The 24,984-nt window shown below is 42.1% G+C and overlaps 2 protein-coding genes across 4 annotated transcripts in view; one reads left to right on the forward strand and one right to left on the reverse strand.

The window, feature by feature from the left end:
* Nucleotides 1–6,918, forward strand: part of LOC141176017 (uncharacterized) — a 29,846-nt gene extending 22,928 nt beyond the window's left edge. For 2 of the 3 annotated variants that reach the window (XR_012253095.1, XR_012253096.1), the window contains exons 7-8: nt 2,737–4,684; nt 5,816–6,918. Coding sequence is in view for 1 of the 3 variants with exons in the window: in XM_073659988.1 (XP_073516089.1) it covers nt 2,737–4,130 (1,394 nt within the window). In the remaining 2 variants the exon portion in view is untranslated. Of the gene's footprint in view, nt 1–2,736; nt 5,269–5,815 lie in introns of those variants that run through there. The other variant, XM_073659988.1, reaches the window with a different exon arrangement.
* A 3,703-nt stretch (nt 6,919–10,621) lies between these two features.
* Nucleotides 10,622–24,984, reverse strand: part of LOC141176037 (uncharacterized) — a 60,815-nt gene continuing 46,452 nt past the window's right edge. Inside the window, exon 7 of the mRNA XM_073660012.1 lies at nt 10,622–11,486. Coding sequence (XP_073516113.1) covers nt 10,877–11,486 — 610 coding nt within the window. The 3' untranslated portion in view covers nt 10,622–10,876. The remainder of the gene's footprint in view (nt 11,487–24,984) is intronic.

The raw sequence follows: 24,984 nt of genomic DNA on the forward strand, positions 1-24,984 counted from the left end.
GGTGCGAGCGTAACAAACAGTATTGGAGACACACTCTTTAATAATGGGAAAGAAAATTCAAATAGATTCTATATTCTAGAATATTAACTGTCTTATCTGAAATTCATTTACGGGTGAGGAATCGCAGTATGGATTGCGTATTACACCGATCCAGCCAGGTATTATTGCCTTATACTGCGTGCTGCTGGTGCTGCCCAAAAAATGTAAAATCTGTTCTATTCCCTATCGATAATGCTGTTAGATGCATTAACAATAGGGACAGGTGCTGCTAGGTGGTATCATCAGCTCCAGATGAGTTCATTCTGGTCGCATAAATGTCTTCCACAGTCCATAATTTTTTTTTTAGTATTTCTTTGGCTTTATATACAAGTCATTACCCTGGAAAGAATGTTTCTTAACATTTTTTCTATTTTAGCTTGTTTTTTGTATGTTTTCTTTTTTGGCAGTGGTGTAATACTCTGACAACATTGTTCACAGATTTTGTCAGCAGCCAACTGTGAATAGGTTTGAACCCACAACTGCAATTTTTTAAATAGAGTGTAATATTTGACACACTTACAAAAATTGCTGGATTATTAGGCAGGTCATATGGGATCACGTCTGATGGCCACAGTTTCAGGTAGTCGCCAAATAGTATGGTATTTCTCAGCGACCAACTATCAATTGGTTCAACAAAACACAGCTGTCTAAATTTTAATAGTCTGATCATTGAAAAAAAAAGTTTCTCTGCTTCCACAATACAGTAATGTGAATAAAATAAAAAAAATCTGTCTGTATTCTGCCAACAAGCAAATGGAGCAGTAAAATGGTGTACTCTGGATTACTTTTTAAGCAAATAATAAGGATTAAGATAAAAAAAAATTTTAACCCTGGCCCCTGATACCTTGGGCTATATCTACGGATATCTGTAACAGCAGCAGCAGACAGAATGTGCAATGGACCCTCTTGTGCTGTATACACTGCCACAAACCCTGACTGCCTGATTGCCTAACTCCTGCTATCACCACTGAATATATGCAGCTGGATTAGTCCTCAGAAGGACTGTTAGTTCAGATGAATTTATATATACTCCTTGAGTACCACTACCTATATCTAATTATTACACCGACAATTCTGTCCCTCACACAGCAGCACCTCTCCCTACTCTGCCTGTTCCCGGGATAGACTGTGACGAGCCTAGTGTCATCAAGTCTTATATAGACCTGATGACGCTATGCGGCCAGCCAATCACTGTAATGCCAGAACCAACATGGCTACGACAATACAGTGCTTGGCAGGAATCCCTGCATGTTCGTTGGCTCTCTAAAGAGCGTCAAACATGCAGGGCGGGGACCCCGAGCAAGCCGGAAATACTCGCCAAGCATGTCGATGCTCGGGCGAGTCCCAAGCAGTAGCGAGCATGGTCGCTCATCATTACTCCCTACCCTTTATCCCCTCTACATGGATCTGGACTTACACAGAGACCCCTAGGCTTGGGCCACGGTGTTACCTGCTGTTCTGGGGAGTGAGATGGGAAGAAGAATAGTCAAGTATCCGGGTCAGAACAAGGGGGGAAGAGAAAATACAAAATCAGAAGACACAAGAGTAGTCCGTAAACGGGCCGGGGTCACAACAGGAAACAAATACACAAGCCGGGAGCTGAGCACAGAGGACTGAACCAGAGGAGAACAAGGCTGTATCTGGCAGCTTCCGGCAATATGCTTCCAGCTTTAGTAGGGTGTGGTGCTTTCTAATTGGCTGAAGCAGAGAGCAGATTACTTCAGCTGGACAGCACACACCCCCATACTGCCAGACTGGATGGTACTAGAGGTCAAAGGCACCCTAATTTTAGTAGCTGGACAGAGCCTATGCCTCACAGAGCTTCTGGTTCAGATGTCTCTTCCATCACCAGTGCTGCCTGCCAAATGAATAAGGCGGCTCCTGGTGACTGAATCAGTCGTCACAGCAGCAGATCCCAGAGGAGATGGGACACACCATTTGCAGAAGCCCTAATGTGACCAAAATGGCAAAAAACCATAGCAGTAGAAATCCCCATAAGTGACTCCATTTTGGACATTATAACCCTCAGTGAATTCATCTATAGGAATAGTGACTATATTGACTCCACAGCCACTTTCTGGAAATTAGCACACAGTGGATGTTGGAGAATGAAAATTGGAAATATACCATTTTATTACCCAACACAGAGTGCCCAGATTGTGCTCCTGGAGACACACACCATCAATTAACTGGGTTCTTCTCACTATGGTAATGCCAAATACATGGATGCTAAATGTCTTTTGGGCGCACTGCAAGGCTCAGAAGCAAGGGGGAGATTTGACTTTGGGAGATCGGATATTGCTGGATTGGTTTATGGAAGCCATGTTGCTTTTCAAAAGCCTTTGAGCCACTAATAATGAGGAAACCTCCGTTTTTCCACTGACAGATGATGGACCTGAATAGGGTCTTGTTTTTTGTGAGACGAGTATATATTTTTATTCATATTATTTTCTCCTACATAACATTGGTGGCTTTTTATTCCATATTTTGGAGGCAGAATGAACAAACAGTTGAACACCATGCACTACTGGTTCATGCTATGAGGTTTTCTATTAGACTGTGAACTGTCATCTTGGTGAATAATTCAATATTTTACATAACTTAACATTTTTACGGACAATTTGAGTAGAAATGTTCAAAAATATTAATTTCAAGGATATTTTATTAAAAAATAATAATTGGTTTTATTCTTTGCAGTTGTCTGTACTAAGAGATCAGAGGAACAGCTGACATTTTTGATTTTTAAATCAGATGAGCTGGAGATCACACAGGATACAATTGAAGTGAATTATATTACTCCTGAAATACCATCATCCCTTTGCAGCAAAGATCTGTCATCTGATCCTTTGAAACAGGTCCTGTCTTCTGATTCATTGCAGACTACTAAGGAAAATCCAAGCCATAAAAGAACCATTAAAAAACAAACTGCTCTTAAAGCAAAGAAACCATTTTCATGTTCAGACCGTGTGAGATTTTTTAACAAGAAATCGCAACTTGTTAGTCACCAGAGAACTCACACAGGGGAGAAGATCTTTTCATGTTCAGAATGTGGAAAATGTTTTGTAGATAAATCAACTCTTGTTACACATCAAAGAAGTCACACAAGGAAGAAGCCTTTTTCATGTTCAGAATGTGGAAAATGTTTTGTAGGGAAATCACACCTTGTTAGACACCAGAGACTTCACACAGGGGAGAAGCCATATTCATGTTCAGAATGTGGGAAATGTTTTGTAGGTAAATCCATTCTTCTCGCACATCAGAGAATTCACACCGGGGAGGAACTGTATTCTTGTTTAGAATGTGGGAAATTTTTTATCTGGAAATCGTATCTTGTTAAACACCAGAGAATTCACACAGGGGTTAAGCCATTTTCATGTTCAGAATGTGGAAAATGTTTTGTGAATACATCATCTCTTATTAGTCACCAGAGAAGTCACACAGGGGAGAGGCCTTTTTCCTGTTCAGAATGTGGGAAATATTTTACACAGAAATCAAGTTTGGTTCTACACCAGAGAAGTCACACGGGAGAGAAGCTTTTTTTCTGTTCAGAATGTGGGAAATATTTTACACAGAAATCACGTTTTGTTCAGCACCAGAGAACTCACACAGGGGAGAAGCCTTTTTCCTGTTCAGAATGTGGGAAATGTTTTAACTATAAATCATATCTTGTTAGTCACCAAAGAACTCACACAGGGGAGAAGCCTTTTTCATGTTCAGAATGCGGAAAATGTTTTATCCAAAAATCATATCTTGTTAGTCACCAAAGAACTCACACAGGGGAGAAGCCTTTTTCATGTTCAGATTGTGGGAAATGTTATAACCAGAAATCGCATCTTGATAGACACCAGAGAACCCACACAGAAGAGAAGCCTTTTTCATGTTTAGAATGTGAGAAATGTTTTGCAAAGAAATCACTGCTCATTAAACATCAGCGAACTCACACAGTGGAGAAGCCTTTTTCATGTTCAGAATGTGGAAAATGTTTTGTAGTGAAATCACACCTTGTTAAACACCACAGACTTCACACAGGGGAGACCTGTATAAATCCTGAAGGTAAAACTAGAGAAGACAACTCGGACCTGGCTCCCTGAAAGGCTGTTGAATGTATCATGTACCTCCTAAGGAACCGTGCAGCATAGGAAGAAACCCAAGCAGTACACTTATTGGACTGGCCTAGATATTCAGAAGTAGGACCAGAACTCCAAGCAGAATCCACTAAAGACTATCAGCAGCAGCGAAGACCAGCAGGGGGAAGATTTAACTAGTAGGACAGGCAAGATAACAAATGAAAAACAATTGCTATTCGAAATGAATGGACAAAGGCAAATGGTAATCAGCACCCATACAGGTACAGAACCTGCTGTGGCTCCGTGGACAGAGACGCCAACATAAAAGAACAGGACCACCGATCAAATCCCGAGGCATGACAGTTTTATACAGAAATCAAATATTATCACACATCAAGGACCTTACACAGGGGATAAACTGTATTCTTGTTTAGAATGTGGGACATTTTTTAACTGGAGATTACATCTTGCTAGACGCCAGAGCAGTCACACAGAAAAGAAGCCTTTTCCATGTTCAGAATGTGGGAAATGTTTTACACAGAAATCAAGTTTTGTTTAGTACCAGAGAACTCACACAGGTGAGAAGCCTTTTTCCTGTTCAGATTGTAGAAAATGTTTTAACCAAAAATTCTATTTTGTTAGGCACAAGAGAACCCACACAGAGGAGAAGCCTTTTTCATGTTTAGAATGTGAGAAATGTTTTGTAGAGAAATTGCAGCTTAAGCTTATTAAACATCAGAGAACCCACACAGGGGAGAAGTCTTTTTTTTTGTTCAGAATGTGGAAAATCTTTTGTGAAGAAATCATTTCTTCTTAGTCACCAAAGAACTCACACAGTGGAGAAGCCTTTTTCATATTCTTAATGTGGGAAATGTTTTACACCGAAATCAACTCTTAATAAACATCAGGGAAGAAGCCTTTTTCATATTCAGAATGTTGGAAATGTTTTAACTGAAAATTGTATCTTGTTAACCCCTTCCCCCCGAATCTGTTTTACAATTCTGATCAGTGTCACTTTATGTGGTAATAACTCTGAAACGCTTTAACAAATCCCAGTGATTCTGAGATAATTTTTTCGAGACACATTGTACTTTATTTTAGTGGAAAATTTTACTTAGAGTTTACTAAGTAATTACTGCACGTATTATATATTTATACCCAAGCTGGAGATTTTATAATTATATATATATATATATATATATATATATATATATATATATATATATATATATATATATATATATATATATATATATATATATATATATATATATATATATATATATATACACACACACATACACACACACAGTATATATATATATATATATATATATATATATATATATATATATATATATATATACATACACATACATACAGTATATATATATATATATATACTGTATATATATATTTATACACTGCTCCAAAAAATAAAGGTAACACTTAACACAATGTAACTCCAAGTCAATAACACTTCTGTGAAATCTACCTGCCCAGTTATGAAGCGACACTGATTGTGAATCAATTTCTCCTGCTGTTGTGCAAATGGAACAGACAACTGGTAGAAATGATAGGCAATTAGCGAGATACCCCTTATAAAGGAGCGGTTCTGCAGGTGGTGACCACAGACCATTTCTCTGTTCTCATCCTTTTTGGCTGTTGTTTTGGTCACTTTTTCATTTTGCCATTTCTCTCACCCCTAGAGATACAGTAGCATGAGGCGATGTCTACAGTACAACCCACAGAAGTTGCTCAGGTAGTGAAGTTCATCCAGGATGGCATATCAGTGCGAGCTGTGGCAAGAAGGGTAGCTGTGTCTGTCAGCACAGTATCAAGAGCATGGAGCAGATACCAGGAGATGTGGAGGGAGCCATAGGAGGGCAACAACCCAGCAGCAGGACCACTACCTCCTCCTTTGTGCAAGGAGGAACAGGAGGAGCACTGCCAGAGCCCTGCAAAATGACCTCCAGCAGGCCACAAATGTGCATGTTTCTGCACAAACGGTTAGAAACCGACTCCATGAGGGTGGTATGAGGGCCCGACGTCCACAGATGGGGGTTGTGCTCACAGCCCAACACCATGCAGGACGCTTGGCATTTGCCACAGAACACCAGGATTGGCAAAGTCGCCACTGGCGTCCTGTGCTCTTCACAGATGAAAGCAGGTTCACACTGAGCACATGTGACAGAGTCTGGAGACGCCATGGAGAGCGATCTGCTACCTGCAACATCCTTAAGCATGACCGGTTTAGCAGTGGGTCAGTAATGGTGTGGGGTGGCATTTTTTTGGAGGGCCATCCATGTGCTCGCCTGAGGTAGCCTGACTGCCATTAGGTAACAAGATGAGATCCTCCGACCTCTTGTGAGACCATATGCTGATGCGGTTGGCCCTGGGTTCCTCTTAATGCAGGACAATGCCAGACCTCATGTGGCTGGAGTGTGTCAGCAGTTCCTGCAAGATGAAGGCATTGAAGCTATGGACTGGCCGCCCGTTCCTCAGACCTGAATCCTGTTGAGCACATCTGGGACATCATGTCTCGCTCCATCCACCAACGTCACGTTGCACCACAGACTGTCCAGGAGTCGGTGGATGGTTTAGTCCAGGTCTGGGAGGAGATCCCACAGGAGACCATCCGCAACCTCTTCAGGAGCATGCCCAGGTGTTGTAGGGAGGTCATACAGGCACGTGGAGGCCACACACAATACTGAGCCTCATTTTGACTTGTTTTAAAGGACATTACATCAAAGTTGGATCAGCCTGTAGTGTGTTTTTCCACTTTAATTTGGGGGGTGACTTCAAATTCAGGCCTCCATTGGTTAATAAATTTGATTTCCATTGATTATTTTTGTGTGATTTTGTTGTCCGCACATTCAACTTTGTACAGAACAAAGTATTCAATGAGAATATTTCATTCATTCAGATCTAGGATGTGTTATTTTAGTGTTCCCTTTATTTTTTTGAGCAGTGTATTATGGCTGCGATCAGACTGCTACTATAAGTAGTCCCCATAGTGGGACTAAGTAAAAAAGTGAGAAAAAACAACAACAATAAAAGTACCCATATTTGGTATCGCCGCAACTGGAACGACCTGACCTATAAAACTGTCCCACTAGTTAACCCCTTTAGTATACACAGTAAAAATAAAAAACTAAAAAAAAGAATGCTTTATCATCATACCGCCGAACAAAAAGTGGAATAAAACGAGATCAAAAAGACAAATATAAATAAAAATGATACCGCTGAAAACGTCATCTTGGCCCGCAAAAGACAAGCTGCCATACAGCTCCATCAGGGGCTCCCCAACACGACACTGCGTCCTCCTGTTACACTTATGAAAATGCAAAATTGCTGGCTGAAAAACATTTTTGCTGGAAAAATGTAATTTTATTTTTACGTCTCAATGTTATAAACTTCTGTGAAGCACCTGGGGGTTCAGGGTGCTCACCACACATCTAGATAAGTTCCCTGAAGGGTCTAGTTTGCAAAATGGTGTCACTTGTGGTGGGTTTCCACTGTTTAGGCACATCAGGGGCTCTCCAAATGCAACATGGCGTCCCACTAATTATTCAAGCAAATTTTACTTTCAAAAAGTCAAATGCGCTCCTTCCATTCCAAGCCCTGAAACACCGAATATGAGGTCAGTCAAAAACCTTTAACAAGCAATTGGTTACATGGTGGCACCGCAGAAGCGGGTGCCCACACTACATAAAATACAATGATTGTATAAATACACAAATAGTTAAATATATAATATATATAAATACACATACATACACACACACACACACATGTAGTCTGAACCACAAAGGAGCAAGTATGTACAAGTAGAGTGAGGCCAAGCGTATAAAGCAATATACCTAGTGTAGCATGTCAGTGAACCTCGGGTAGCCTAAAAATAACATATAGATGAGCTTAACTGTATAGCATAAGATGATTGTAGATATAAAGTGGTCCTACACAGGCGGCGAGCCAACTGATGGCACCAGGGAATGAATCCCTCTTGTGAAGATTTAAATAGAGTCAATGACTAATGAAGGAAGTATAATGTAAGGTATAGAGTATTCCAAAGAGAGGGAAGGGGGAGGGGACACAATGGACATAACACCAGATCAATGGCAGACAGTGTTATATATAAGAAAGGGGCTTAATGACCGGCTGTGGAGAGGCGTGCCCAGAAGATGCTGGTTAGATGTTAGAGGACGTGTTCAACATGAGGGTCAGGTCAAAACTTGTAGACAAGATAGGTAATATGACTTATACTTCTGTTCTACGTGGTCCAGGGTACCGACCGAGTATGCGCCACACTCGGCACCCTGGGCCACTTAGGTAATATGCCTTCCATGACCTCATGTTCGGTGTTTCTGCTTTGGGTTTTGGCTTGAAAAACGCAGATTTCATTAGAATAGATTGTGGGCTCCATTAGCTGAGCCCCTGAGGTGGCAGAAACACCCCCCCCCCCCGGTGACCCCATATTGGAAACTTCACTGCCTAAGGAATTAATCTAGGGGTGTAGTAAGTATTTCGAACCCATAGGTGCCTTACAGAATTTTATAACATTGAGTCGTGGAAATATGACATTTTAGTGGTAAAAATGCAATTTTTCTATTTGCTACAAATTTGTCAGGTACACAAGGGTTAATAGGTGAAACTGAACCTAATTTATTAAATAATATATCCTGAAAGAGGTGATGTCCCATGTCATCAGAAATTAGTTAGCCCACACCTCAGGGGCCACTCATAGCCATGGTGACTCGATGTCATCATGACAACATCCGGGTGACCAGAGCTAACAAGTTCTTTAGGTCATGTGCAGTGCATGATCTACCTAACTGGTGTCAGCGCAGCACTAAAAGTTATAAAGCATAGCAAAGCTCCTGTATATATATATACACATAAAGGCAGTTGTACTCAAAAGTTTACATAACTCGGCAGAATTTTTCATTTTTTGGCCTTGTTTCAGAGAATATGAATGCTACAGTTTTTTTGTTTTCTCCACTCATGGTTATTGGTTGGGTGAAGCCATTTATTGTCAAACTACTAAATTTGCTCTTTTTATATTTTAATGACAACCAAAAACATCCAAATGACCCTGAGCAAAAGTTCACATACCCTGGTGATTTTGGCCTGATAACATGCACAGAATTTGACCCAAATGGGTTTGAATGGCTACTAAAGGTAACATCCTCACCTGTGACCTGTTTGCTTGTAATCAGTGTGTGTGCGTAAAAGCCGAGTGAGTTTCTGGGATCCAGACAGACTCTTGCATCTTTCATCCAGCCACTGACGTTTGTGGATTGAGAGTCATGGGGAAAGCAAAAGAATTGTCAATGGATCTACGGGAAAGGGTAGTTGACCTGTATAACACAGGAAAGGGATACAAAAAAAAATATCCAAGGAATTGATAATGCCAGTCTGCAGCATTCAAACTATGATTAACAATTGGAAAATCAGGGGCTCTGTAAAAACCAAACCACGCTCAGTTAGACCAACAAAAATTTCGGCCACAACTGGCAGGAAAATTGTCTGGGATGCAAAGAAAAACCCACAAATAACATCAGCTGAACATCAGGACTCTCTGAAAACTATTGATGTGGCAGTTTCAAGATGCACAATAAGGAGGCACTTGAAGAAAAATGGGCTGCATGGTCAAGTCGCCAGAAGAAAGCCATTACTGTGCAAATGCCACAAAGTATCTCACCTAGAATACACCAAACAGCATAGAGACAAGCCTCAAAACTTCTGGAACAAGGTAATTTGGAATGAGGAGACCAAAATTGAACTTTTTGGCCACAATCATAAACGTTACATTTGGAAAGAGGTCAACAAGGCCCATGATAAAAAGGAACACCATTCCTACAGTAAAGCACGGAGGTGGATCGCTGATGTTTTGGGGATGTATGAGCTACAATGGCACAGGAAACTTGGTAAAAGTTGAAGGAAACATGAATGCCGCACGTTATCAGCAAATACTGGAGGCAAATTTGCCCTCATCAGCCCGGAAGCTGCGCATGGGGACCTACTTGGACGTTCCAACATAACAATGATCCAAAACACAAGCCCAAGTCGACCTGTCATTGGCTACAGCAGAACAAAGTGAAGGATCTGGAGTGGTCATCTCAGTCTCCTGACCTCAATATCATTGAGCCACTCTGGGGAGATCTCAAGTGCGCAGTTCATGCTAGACAGCCCAGGAATTTACAGGAACTGGAGGCTGTTTGCCAAGAAGAATGGGCAGCTTTACCATCTGAGAAATTAAAGAACCTCATCTACAACTACCACAAAATATTTCAAGCTGTCATTGATGTTAAAAGGGGGCAATACACGCTATTAAGAACTGGGGTATGTGAACTTTTGATCAGGGTCATTTGGATGTTTTTGGTTGTCATTAAGATTTAAAAAGAGAAAACACAGTAGTTTGACAATAAATGGCTTCATCCAACCAATAACCATGAGTGGAGGAAAAGTTTTTTTGTTATCATTCATATTCTCTCAAACAAGGCCAAGATTGGAAAAATTCTGCTGGGGTATGTAAACTCTTGAGCACAACTGTAAGAGATTTCAAGAATGTGGAATGTTAATTGGAAGATCTAGGAACTGCAAGTTATCAGGCAGTAATGGGCAAGCTGAAAGGATATATAGGAGAGACGAATGTATGTGATCCCTATGGTATGTTGCTTTATTATTGTATGTACTGGTTTCTTGGTTTTGTTAAAAAAAAAAACTAATGAAAAAAATCTCAAATGTATTGGATTAAAAAAAAAAGACTAAGAAAAAGGCTTCTCCCCTGTGTGGGTTCTCTGGTGCCTAATCAAATCTGATTTCTGGTTAAAACATTTCCCACATTCTGAACATGAAAAAGTCTTCTCCACTGTGTGGGTTCTCTGGTGCCTAATCAAATCTGATTTCTGGTTAAAACATTTCCCACATTCTGAACATGAAAAAGTCTTCTCCACTGTGTGGGTTCTCTGGTGCCTAATCAAATCTGATTTCTGGTTAAAACATTTCCCACATTCTGAACATGAAAAAGTCTTCTCCACTGTGTGTGTTCTCTGGTGCCTAATCAAATCTGATTTCTGGTTAAAACATTTCCCACATTCTGAACATGAAAAAGGCTTCTCCCCTGTGTGATTTCTCTGGTGATTGACCAAAGCTGATTTCTGGTTGAAACATTTTCCACATTCCGAACAGGTAAAAGGCTTCTCCCCTGTGTGAATTCTCTGGTGCTTAACCAAAGATGATTTATCGTTAAAACATTTCCCACATTCTGAACATGAAAAAGGCTTCTCCCCTGTGTGAGTTCTCTGGTGGATATTAAGATGCGCTTTCTGGTTGAAACATTTTCCACATTCTGAACAGGAAAAAGGCTTCTCCCCTATGTGAAGTCTCTGGTGCTTGACAAAATCTGATTTCTGGTTAAAATATTTCCCATATTTGGAACAAAAAAATCTATTGTCCGCTGTGTGTATTTTTTGATGTTTAAGAAAATACTTTTCAAGGGTAAAACTATTTCCATTTTCTGAACATGAAAATGACTTTGTTCCTTTAGGAGCAGTTCGTTTATTAATGCTTATTTTTTTATTTTGATTTTCCTTAGTAGTCGGTAATGAATCAGAAGACAGGACCTGTTTCACAGGATCAGATGACAGATCTTTGCTGTGAAGGATTGATGGTATATCTGGAGTAATGGCATTCACTTCAATTGTATCCTGTGGGATCCCAAGATCATCAGATTTAAAAATTGAAGATGTCAGCTGTCCCTCTGATCTCCTGGTACAGTCATCTGCCAAGAATAAAACAAATTATTATATTTTGAATAAAATATCCCTGAAATTTATATTTTTGAACATTTCTACTTAAAATGCCTGTAGAAATGGCAAGTTATTGACAGAATGACAGTTAACAGTCTAATAGAAAACCTCATAGGATGAACCAGTAGAGCGTGGTGTCCAACTGTTTGTTCATTCTGTCTCCAAAATATGGAATAAGAAGCCATCAAAAAATGTTATGTATGTGAAAATTATACCAATAAAAGCTTCAACTCATCAATAAATCAATCCAGCAATATTCGCTCTCTCAAAGTCAAATCTCCCCCTCGCTTCTGAGCCTTGCAGTGCGCCCAAACCATATTCAGCATCCATGTACTTGGTATTACTATAGTGAGAAGAACCCACTTAATTGATGGCGTGTGCCTCCTGGAGCACAATCTGGGCACTATGTGTTGGGTAATAAAATGGCCAATGTGCAATTTTCATTCTCCACCATTCATTGCGTGCTAATTTCCGGAAAGTGCCTCTGGAATCAAAATAATCGCTACGTCTATAGATTAATTCACTGCGGGTTATAATTTCCAAAATGGAGTCACTTTGTTATATTAAAGAAGTTGTCCAGTACTTTTTACAATTGCCCCAATTTCCCCCAATGTTTTTACCCTGTGCCCATAAGTCTTTTTGCAATTACCTTCTGCAGTCCTTCTTGCCTGTGCGCATTGCTATCGCTGGCCGCTCTCAGGCACCACGTGACCCCCGATAGCGCCACTCACAGGCTACATGGTAAATACATTGGGAGACATTGGGCAATTGTAAAAAGTACTAGAAAACTTCTTTAAGGCTTCCGTAAATAGTGTGTCCAATCTCCCCTGGGATCTGCTCCCCCGACGTCTGCTTCTGTCACCAGGCGCCGTCTTATTCATCCTGCAGGCGGCGCTGGTGATGGAAGAGACAGAGTAACCAGAAGCTCTGGGCGGCGCAGGCTGTGTCCAAACACTAAGATTAGGGTGCCTGGGACCTGTAGTACCATCCAGTCTGGCAGTATGGGTGCGTGTGCTGTCCAGCTGGAGTAATCTGCTCCCTGCTTCATCCAATCAGAAAGCACCGCACCCTACTAAAGCTGGAAGCATATTGCCGGAAGCTGCCAGATACAGCCTTGTTCTCCTCTGGTTCAGTCCTCTGTGCTCAGCTCCTGGCTTGTGTATTTGTTTCCTGTTGTGACCGTTTACTGACTACTCTTCTGATTTAGTATTTTCTCGGTCCTCCTGGTTATGACCCGGCTACCAGACTATTCGTCTTGGGGTTAAAGGGTGATGAGCAAGGCAATCCCTGGGATCAGGAAAATGGAGTAGATAGCACCAAGCCTGTTCGTGGTAGCCATCTTTTGAGCTGTCAGGTGACCATGAACAGTGTCCCCAATACATTGTGTCTGCAAACTATTCCAGCAAGATCTGCATTCAGATAGCTAAATGTCGCTCCTTCCCTTCTTATCCTGCCATGTGCGTACAGTAGTGTACAACCTTATATAGGGGATTGTTGGATTCAAGAGAAGTTGGTAAATAATTTGTAAGATCCATTTGTTTCCTATTATCCTTTGTGAAGAATTACAAAGTTATCACCACATAAAGTGACACACGTCAGATTTGAAAATGGGCCCTGATAGGAACACAAAACTGTCTGCAGGAAGGGGTTAAATCAGAGTATTTTGGGAACTAACTACTGTAGTCAAAAACTGTGAGTATAGACTATAACATCTACTGAAATTATCAAACTCAACAGTCTCCATCAGTAATAAATGAGTAACTAGTGGTGAAACCTCTCTGGGGTAATTAGAGTATGGGGCTCGGTGGCTCTTGGCAATCTAAACTATCGTAAGGGACAATATTTTCTGTCAGATGAGTTTCAAGAAGAAATATTAGACGTTCAAAGAGAACTTTTTATAATAGTGCAGGGATGAGGTGTCTTAAATTTAGATCTCAGGCATTGGGAAGAGGTAATGGAGACCTTCTTTTAAAGACTACCAGGGAGTTACAGAGTCAAATAAGTGAGTCAGGCCGATCCCACCAAAATCAAACAAAGTGAACCTGTAAAAAAGACAGAATAAAAGATATGTTACATCCCCAACAACAACGTATATACAAGGGAGAGCTCCAACACTAAACCGGAGTCACACTCATTTATGGTGGAGCATTGGAGCTACTATGAGTCCTGACCAGGAGAGTAGAGAAAGTATTAGCGCCCCCATTTCAGGAGAGATTGTGCAGTAATCTGAATTCCTTAGGATTGAAAACATAATGGAATTTATGACATGGAGTGAATCCATGAAACCAGGGCTGGAGCCAACATCTCCTGCAGGTGTGAATAAATGTATATTACAGCCATCAGCCACGCACAGCTTAGAGATATATCATGGCACAGGTGTAATGTTTTCTGTATAGTTTATCACAATCCTGTTTGAAGTTAGTTGGTTTAAAAAGAAATTGAAAAGTCAGGATAAAGGGAAACTCTGTTGTTATTGTACAGAAATTCACACTTGGCCTCACTGCACATTTAATATTGTCGATCATAAAAGTGAAGTTTGGCCACAAAGACTGGACCTGGTCTTGTAGGGACCATATGAGCACATTCAGCAGCACAAAATGGAGAGAAGGTAGATTCATCCAATAAGATATTAGGGATCTAGGAAGCCAACAGCATCATTACCCTCCGCTTTCTCTTACAGGTCCATCATAATTTTGATTTTCTCACTTGTCAGAACATTCTACGTACGCTGTCATTTGGCTTTACAGTTTACAGATCTGGGCAGGTAATGGTCAGCATCTACTAATCCCAGGGGGTAGGTGGATCCTCCAGGCTGTAGGTTCTACAGAAAAGATCTTTTACAATTACACAAAGTAATGTGAACATTTTCGGATGGAGGAAAATATTGTGGTCTAGCGGTAAAATGGTGATCACACGATTGTGATACAGCTGGACTACACCAGCGATAAAGCAGCCACAGCCGGTGACTGAGAAGAATCTGTGACTTCTCTGCATTTAGTGGTCGCTACTCACCTGGGTAGTCATATGTAGGAATCTCCTCTTTACACCGCTCATCACCCCTCACATATGTCTCTGTAGTATTAATATAGGTCAGATCTTCACCCTGAAACAAATATTGTAAACATGGAGAAGTCACATCTATGATCAGCTCTAATCCTGCCATCTCCACCGTTCTCATTACACAAGTATAAAACATATAATACTGGTGGATAAAACAAGACTGAGCACAAGACCTTCACAGCTGTCTACACATCATAGGGGAGATCTCATGACAGCTTCTCTCCATCTACCTGATGATCCTGAGGAACACTGGGATCTTCTTGTTTACAGTCCTGTGGAAGAAGAGGACGGGGACATCTCTCTGGTGTTGTTCTCTTACTGGATAGATCTGGAGGAAACACATACAGAGATTGAATTCATTCTTTACATACAGATAATTATAGGCCGTGTGTATTTAGTCCTGTCTATTACCTGGTGATGTGAGGGGCTGAGGAACCTCCATCATGACGTCCTTGTACAGATCTTTGTGTCCTTCTAAATACTCCCACTCCTCCATGGAGAAATAGACGGCGACATCCTGACATCTTATAGGAACCTGACACATACAATGATACCGTCATCCCCCCGATCCCTCCATAGCGTTACTGTATAATGTCCCAGCATTTCCAGCAGTGTCACCTCTCCAGTCAGCAGCTCAATCATCTTGTAGGTGAGTTCTAGGATCTTCTGGTCATTGATGTCCTCATGTATCAGGGGGTGAGGTGGAGGCCCCATGATTGGGCTCTGGGTTCTTTCCCATCCCTCAGACACAGGGTCCTGACAGTGCCCACTAGAGGTCTTCTTCACTACTGTGTAATCTCTGGTTATGGAGAGACACATTAATAAATCTCCCTCCAGACATTTCCAGAGTCCTCACCTCTCCAGTTCTGTCCATCTGTTATTCCCATAGATAAGAATGATGTAATGTGACGTCATCAGAATCTCTCACCTCTCCAGTAAGCCGGAAGAGGATCTCTAGGGTGAGGTGTAATATCCTCTCTGCCATCTTGTCTCTGTCCATATTCATCTTTGATGGGTCAATAAGGAAAATTCTCTTATATAGAAGATCTTCACTGAGAGGATCCGATATTGTAGAGACCTGAATGAGAAGATGAGCCGACATAACATCATAAAGAATTCTGTGTATTAATACAATTACTGGAGACAATAAGAGAAATATATCAGGAGATAGAATGTGTAGATGTTGTATTCTCTAGTCTTTTATGGACTGGAACATAAGTTGAATTGATGACTTAGACATCTCCTCCATAGTTCCAATCACTGGCTAAGTTGGCCACTGCTGCAGTAAGAATCACCCAGAAACCCAAGCAGCAATGGTATTTTTATTATTTTACAACATTCTGCTTTTGTCCCTGACGTACTAATAAAACCTATATATTTTAGGCCACAGACAACAAGCAGTTTCTTCCTTGGAGTCTGCAGCTGAATACGTGTCTTATAGACTCATCTTCCATAACGCTAATTCTCGTCATATACATTACACGTGACATGAGAAATAACAACTTCATGATGAGGACGACATCTTCATCTTCTAATACGGCTCTAGAAACAAATTTGGCCACAGTCCGTCGCTAACTACATCATCACCGACTGTCTATATGAATGTTTCCCGTCTTTCCCAGGTTGTAATCTTTTATCACGTTAGATCTCATTTATAGGAGCTTGTTTGTAAGAACACAGACAGGAGTTATTTGATGCTAATGTCTCCATGTACAGTGTTTTGTTTCCTGGATATTATGTTTCTTTTAGCATTTTTATGTAGGCTTCCATATATTACATGAAAAACACTAAAAAAAGAAAACCAAGTGTTAAAACATAAAATAAAATTGGGGTTGGCGGGACTGTGACAACATTATACTGTATGTGGGAAGATTGCGGTACTGTGGGAACATTATACTGTATGTGGGTAGATGGCGGTACTGTGAGAACATTATACTGTATGTGGGTAGATGGCGGTACTGTGAGAACATTATACTGTATGTGGGTAGATGGCGGTACTGTGAGAACATTATACTGTATGTGGGTAGATGGCGGTACTGTGAGAACATTATACTGTATGTGGGAAGATGGCGGTACTGTGGGAACATTATACTGTATGTGGGTAGATGGCGGTACTGTGAGAACATTATACTGTATGTGGGAAGATGGCGGTACTGTGGGAACATTATACTGTATGTGGGGGTGGGGGTATTGTGGGAACATTATACTGTATGTGGGGGGGGTACTGTGGAAACATTATACTGTATGTGGGGGGGGTATTGTGGGAACATTATACTGTATGTGGGAAGATGGCGGTACTGTGGGAACAGTATACTGTATGTGGGAAGATGGCGGTACTGTGACAACATTATACTGTATGTGGGAAGATGGTGGTACTGTGGGAACATTATACTGTATGTGGGAAGATTGCGGTACTGTGAGAACATTATACTGTATGTGGGTAGATGGCGGTACTGTGGGAACATTATACTGTATGTGGGAAGATGGCGGTATTGTGAGAACATTATACTGTATGTGGGAAGATGGCGGTACTGTGGGAACATTATACTGTATGTGGGGGGGGTATTGTGGAAACATTATACTGTATGTGGGGGGGTATTGTGGGAACATTATACTGTATGTGGGAAGATGGCGGTACTGTGGGAACAGTATACTGTATGTGGGAAGATGGCGGTACTGTGGGAACATTATACTGTATGTGGGAAGATGGCGGTACTGTGGGAACATTATACTGTATGTGGGAAGATGGCGGTACTGTGAGAACATTATACTGTATGTGGGAAGATGGCAGTACTGTGGGAACATTATACTGTATGTGGGAAGATGGCGGTACTGTGAGAACATTATACTGTATGTGGGGGGGGTATTGTGGGAACATTATACTGTATGTGGGGGGATGGCGGTACTGTGAGAACATTATACTGTATGTGGGAAGATGGCGGTACTGTGGGAACATTATACTGTATGTGGGAAGATGGCGGTACTGTGAGAACATTATACTGTATGTGGGGGGGGTATTGTGGGAACATTATACTGTATGTGGGGGGATGGCGGTACTGTGAGAACATTATACTGTATGTGGGTAGATGGCGGTACTGTGGGAACATTATACTGTATGTGGGAAGATGGCGGTACTGTGAGAACATTATACTGTATGTGGGAAGATGACGGCACTGTGGGAACATTATACTGTATGTGGGAAGATGGCGGTACTGTGAGAACATTATACTGTATGTGGGAAGATGGCGGGACTGTGATAACATTATACTGTATGTGGGTAGATGGCGGTACTGTGAGAACATTATACTGTATGTGGGAAGATGGCGGGACTGTGATAACATTATACTGTATGTGGGTAGATGGCGGTACTGTGGGAACATTATAGTGTATGTGGGAAGATGGCGGTACTGTGGGAACATTATACTGTATGTGGGAAGATGGCGGTACTGTGAGAACATTATACTGTATGTGGGAAGATGGCGGTACTGTGGGAACATTATACTGTATGTGGGTAGATGGCGGTACTGTGGGAACATTATAGTGTATGTGGGAAGATGGCGGTACTGTGGGAACATTATACTGTATGTGGGAAGATGGCGGGACTGTGATAACATTATACTGTATGTGGGAAGATGGCGGTACTGTGGGAACATTATACTGTATGTGGGTAGATGGCGGTACTGTGGGAACATTATACTGTATGTGGGTAGATGGCGGTACTGTGGGAACATTATAGTGTATGTGGGAAGATGGCGGTACTGTGGGAACATTATACTGTATGTGGGAAGATGGCGGGACTGTGATAACATTATACTGTATGTGGGAAGATGGCGGTACTGTGGGAACATTATATTGTATGTGGGTAGATGGCGGTACTGTGAGAACATTATACTGTATGTGGGAAGATGGCGGTACTGTGGGAACATTATACTGTATGTGGGAAGATGGCGGTACTGTGGGAACATTATACAGTGTGGGAAATAGAGGTACTATGAGAGCATTATATTGAGAGGCTTAATGACCGCAGTCGCTCCTGTGACCGGGCCCAGCCACCACCAACCCCTGCTGCAGCTGGATGTGTGTTCTCGGACTGACATTCAGCTTAGTGCCACAATACACGCTGCCGACCAATCAGAGGCCAGCAGCTGACATCGGCATGTACGTCATTAGGGGCGCATGGAAGTAACATCATGCTCTCCTGTCGCTTCCAGCTGAAGTCAGCGGCAGCTCCAGAAAAAGACACCGCGCGGCGAGGGAGCAGAGAGAAGGTGAGTATAATGTTTTGGTATTTTTTAAATCAGCGAGTACACGGTGCCCTTGGCCATAATACTACATGTAAGAGGATGGGCTATGCATTATACTACATGTACGGACTATGGGCTGTGCATTATACTACATGTATGACTATGGGCTGTGCATTATACTACATGTACGGACTATGGGTTGTGCATTATATTACATGGATGACTGTGGGCTGTGCATTATACTACATGTACGGACTATGGGCTGTGCATTACACTACATGTACGGACTATGGGCTGTGCATTATACTACATGTACGGACTATGGGCTGTGCATTATACTACATGTATGGACTATGGGCTGTGCATTATACTACATGTACGGACTATGGGCTGTGCATTATACTACATGTATGGACTATGGGCTGTGCATTATACTACATGTACGGACTATGGGCTGTGCATTATACTACATGTATGGACTATGGGCTGTGCATTATACTACATGTACGGACTATGGGCTGTACATTATACTACATGTACGGACTATGGGCTGTGCATTATACTACATGTACGGACTATGGGCTGTGCATTATACTACATGTATGGACTATGGGCTGTGCATTATACTACATGTACGGACTATGGGCTGTGCATTATACTACATGTACGGACTATGGGCTGTACATTATACTACATGTACGGACTATGGGCTGTGCATTATACTACATGTACGGACTATGGGCAGTGCATTATACTACATGTACGGACTATGGGCTGTGCATTATACTACATGTATGGACTATGGGCTGTGCATTATGCTACATGTACGGACTATGGGCTGTGCATTATACTACATGTACGGACTATGGGCTGTACATTATACTACATATACGGACTATGGGCTGTGCATTATACTACATGTACGGACTATGGGCTGTGCATTATACTACATGTACGGACTATGGGCTGTGCATTACGCTACATGTACGGACTATGGGCTGTGCATTATACTACATGTACGGACTATGGGCAGCGCATTACACTACATGTACGGACTATGGGCAGCGCATTACACTACATGTACGGACTATGGGCTGCGCATTATACTACATGTACGGACTATGGGCAGTGCATTATACTACATGGATGACTGTGGGCTGTGCATTATACTACATGTACGGACTATGGGCTGTGCATTATACTACATGTACGGACTATGGGCTGTGCATTATACTACATGTACGGACTATGGGCAGTGCATTATACTACATGGATGACTGTGGGCTGTGCATTATACTACATGTACGGACTATGGGCAGTGCATTATACTACATGGATGACTGTGGGCTGTGCATTATACTACATGTACGGACTATGGGCTGTGCATTATACTACATGTACGGACTATGGGCTGTGCATTACACTACATGTACGGACTATGGGCTGTGCATTATACTACATGTACGGACTGTGGGCTGTGCATTACACTACATGCACGACTATGGGCTGTGCATTATACTACATGGATGACTGTGGGCTGTGCATTATACTACATGTACGGACTATGAGCTGTGCATTATACTACATGTACGGACTATGGGCAGTGGATTACACTACATGCACGACTATGGGCTGTGCATTATACTACATGGATGACTGTGGGCTGTGCATTATACTACATGTACGGACTATGGGCTGTGCATTACACTACATGTACGGACTATGGGCAGTGCATTATACTACATGGATGACTGTGGGCTGTGCATTATACTACATGTACGGACTATGGGCTGTGCATTATACTACATGTACGGACTATGGGCAGTGCATTATACTACATGGATGACTGTGGGCTGTGCATTATACTACATGTACGGACTATGGGCTGTGCATTATACTACATGTACGGACTATGGGCAGTGCATTATACTACAAGGATGACTGTGGGCTGTGCATTATACTACAAGGATGACTGTGGGCAGTGCATTATACTACATGTACGGACTATGGGCAGTGCATTATACTACATGTAAGAGTATGGGCTGTGCATTATACTACAAGGATGACTGTGGGCTGTGCATTATACTACAAGGATGACTGTGGGCAGTGCATTATACTACAAGGATGACTGTGGGCAGTGCATTATACTACAAGGATGACTGTGGGCAGTGCATTATACTACATGTACGGACTATGGGCTGTGCATTATACTACATGTACGGACTATGGGCTGTGCATTATACTACGTGTACGGACTATGGGCTGTGCATTATACTACATGTACGGACTATGGGCAGTGCATTACACTACATGCACGACTATGGGCTGTGCATTATACTACATGGATGACTGTGGGCTGTGCATTATACTACATGTACGGACTATGGGCTGTGCATTACACTACATGTACGGACTATGGGCAGTGCATTATACTACATGGATGACTGTGGGCTGTGCATTATACTACATGTACGGACTATGGGCTGTGCATTATACTACATGTACGGACTATGGGCAGTGCATTATACTACATGGATGACTATGGGCTGTGCATTATACTACGTGTACGGACTATGGGCTGTGCATTATACTACATGTACGGACTATGGGCAGTGCATTATACTACATGTACGGACTATGGGCTGTGCATTATACTACATCTACGGACTATGGGCTGTGCATTATACTACATGTACGGACTATGGGCTGTGCATTACACTACATGCACGACTATGGGCAGTGCATTATACTACATGGATGACTGTGGGCTGTGCATTATACTACATGTACGGACTATGGGCTGTGCATTATACTACATGTACGGACTATGGGCAGTGCATTATACTACATGGATGACTGTGGGCTGTGCATTATACTACATGTACGGACTATGGGCTGTGCATTATACTACATGTACGGACTATGGGCTGTGCATTATACTACATGTACGGACTATGGGCTGTGCATTATACTACATGTACGGACTATGGGCTGTGCATTATACTACATGGATGACTGTGGGCTGTGCATTACACTACATGCACGACTATGGGCAGTGCATTATACTACATGGATGACTGTGGGCTATGCATTATACTACATGTACGGACTATGGGCAGTGCATTATACTACATGGATGACTGTGGGCTGTGCATTATACTACATGTACGGACTATGGGCTGCGCATTATACTACATGTACGGACTATGGGCTGTGCATTATACTACGTGTACGGACTATGGGCAGTGCATTATACTACGTGTACGGACTATGGGCAGTGCATTATACTACATGGATGACTGTGGGCTGTGCATTATACTACGTGTACGGACTATGGGCAGTGCATTATACTACATGGATGACTGTGGGCTATGCATTATACTACATGTACGGACTATGGGCAGTGCATTATACTACATGTACGGACTATGGGCTGTGCATTATACTACATGTACGGACTATGGGCTGCGCATTATACTACATGTACGGACTATGGGCTGTGCATTATACTACGTGTACGGACTATGGGCAGTGCATTATACTACGTGTACGGACTATGGGCAGTGCATTATACTACATATACGGACTATGGGCAGTGCATTATACTACATGTACGGACTATGGGCTGCGCATTATACTACATGTACGGACTATGGGCTGTGCATTATACTACAAGGATGACTGTGGGCTGTGCATTATACTACAAGGATGACTGTGGGCAGTGCATTATACTACATGTACGGACTATGGGCAGTGCATTATACTACATGTAAGAGTATGGGCTGTGCATTATACTACATGTACGGACTATGGGCTGTGCATTATACTACGTGTACGGACTATGGGCTGTGCATTATACTACATGTACGGACTATGGGCAGTGCATTACACTACATGCACGACTATGGGCTGTGCATTATACTACATGGATGACTGTGGGCTGTGCATTATACTACATGTACGGACTATGGGCAGTGCATTACACTACATGGATGACTGTGGGCTGTGCATTATACTACAAGGATGACTGTGGGCAGTGCATTATACTACATGTACGGACTATGGGCAGTGCATTATACTACATGTAAGAGTATGGGCTGTGCATTATACTACATGTACGGACTATGGGCAGTGCATTATACTACATGGATGACTGTGGGCTGTGCATTATACTACAAGGATGACTGTGGGCAGTGCATTATACTACATGTACGGACTATGGGCAGTGCATTATACTACATGTAAGAGTATGGGCTGTGCATTATACTACATGTACGGACTATGGGCTGTGCATTATACTACGTGTACGGACTATGGGCTGTGCATTATACTACATGTACGGACTATGGGCAGTGCATTACACTACATGCACGACTATGGGCTGTGCATTATACTACATGGATGACTGTGGGCTGTGCATTATACTACATGTACGGACTATGGGCTGTGCATTACACTACATGTACGGACTATGGGCAGTGCATTATACTACATGGATGACTGTGGGCTGTGCATTATACTACATGTACGGACTATGGGCTGTGCATTATACTACATGTACGGACTATGGGCAGTGCATTATACTACATGGATGACTGTGGGCTGTGCATTATACTACATGTACGGACTATGGGCTGTGCATTATACTACATGTACGGACTATGGGCTGTGCATTATACTACATGTACGGACTATGGGCTGTGCATTACACTACATGCACGACTATGGGCAGTGCATTATACTACATGGATGACTGTGGGCTGTGCATTATACTACATGTACGGACTATGGGCTGTGCATTATACTACATGGATGACTATGGGCTGTGCATTATACTACATGTACGGACTATGGGCAGTGCATTATACTACATGGATGACTGTGGGCTGTGCATTATACTACATGTACGGACTATGGGCTGTGCATTATACTACATGTACGGACTATGGGCTGTGCATTATACTACATGCACGGACTATGGGCTGTGCATTACACTACATGCACGACTATGGGCAGTGCATTATACTACATGGATGACTGTGGGCTGTGCATTATACTACATGTACGGACTATGGGCTGTGCATTATACTACATGTACGGACTATGGGCAGTGCATTATACTACATGGATGACTGTGGGCTGTGCATTATACTACATGTACGGACTATGGGCTGTGCATTATACTACATGTACGGACTATGGGCTGTGCATTACACTACATGCACGACTATGGGCAGTGCATTATACTACATGGATGACTGTGGGCTGTGCATTATACTACATGTACGGACTATGGGCTGTGCATTATACTACATGTACGGACTATGGGCTGTGCATTACACTACATGCACGACTATGGGCAGTGCATTATACTACATGGATGACTGTGGGCTGTGCATTATACTACATGTACGGACTATGGGCTGTGCATTATACTACATGTACGGACTATGGGCAGTGCATTATACTACATGGATGACTGTGGGCTGTGCATTATACTACATGTACGGACTATGGGCTGTGCATTATACTACATGTACGGACTATGGGCTGTGCATTACACTACATGCACGACTATGGGCAGTGCATTATACCACATGTACGGACTATGGGCAGTGCATTATACAACATGTACGGACTATGGGCTGTGCATTATACTACATGGATGACTGTGGGCTGTGCATTATACTACATGTACGGACTATGGGCTGTGTATTATACTACATGTATGACTATGAGCTGTGCATTATACTACATGTA

The sequence above is a fragment of the Phyllobates terribilis genome, unplaced genomic scaffold (genome assembly GCF_046119375.1).
Source record: "Phyllobates terribilis strain yellow unplaced genomic scaffold, ASM4611937v1 Scaffold_17__1_contigs__length_24005725, whole genome shotgun sequence".
Classification (NCBI taxonomy): Eukaryota; Metazoa; Chordata; class Amphibia; order Anura; family Dendrobatidae; genus Phyllobates; species Phyllobates terribilis.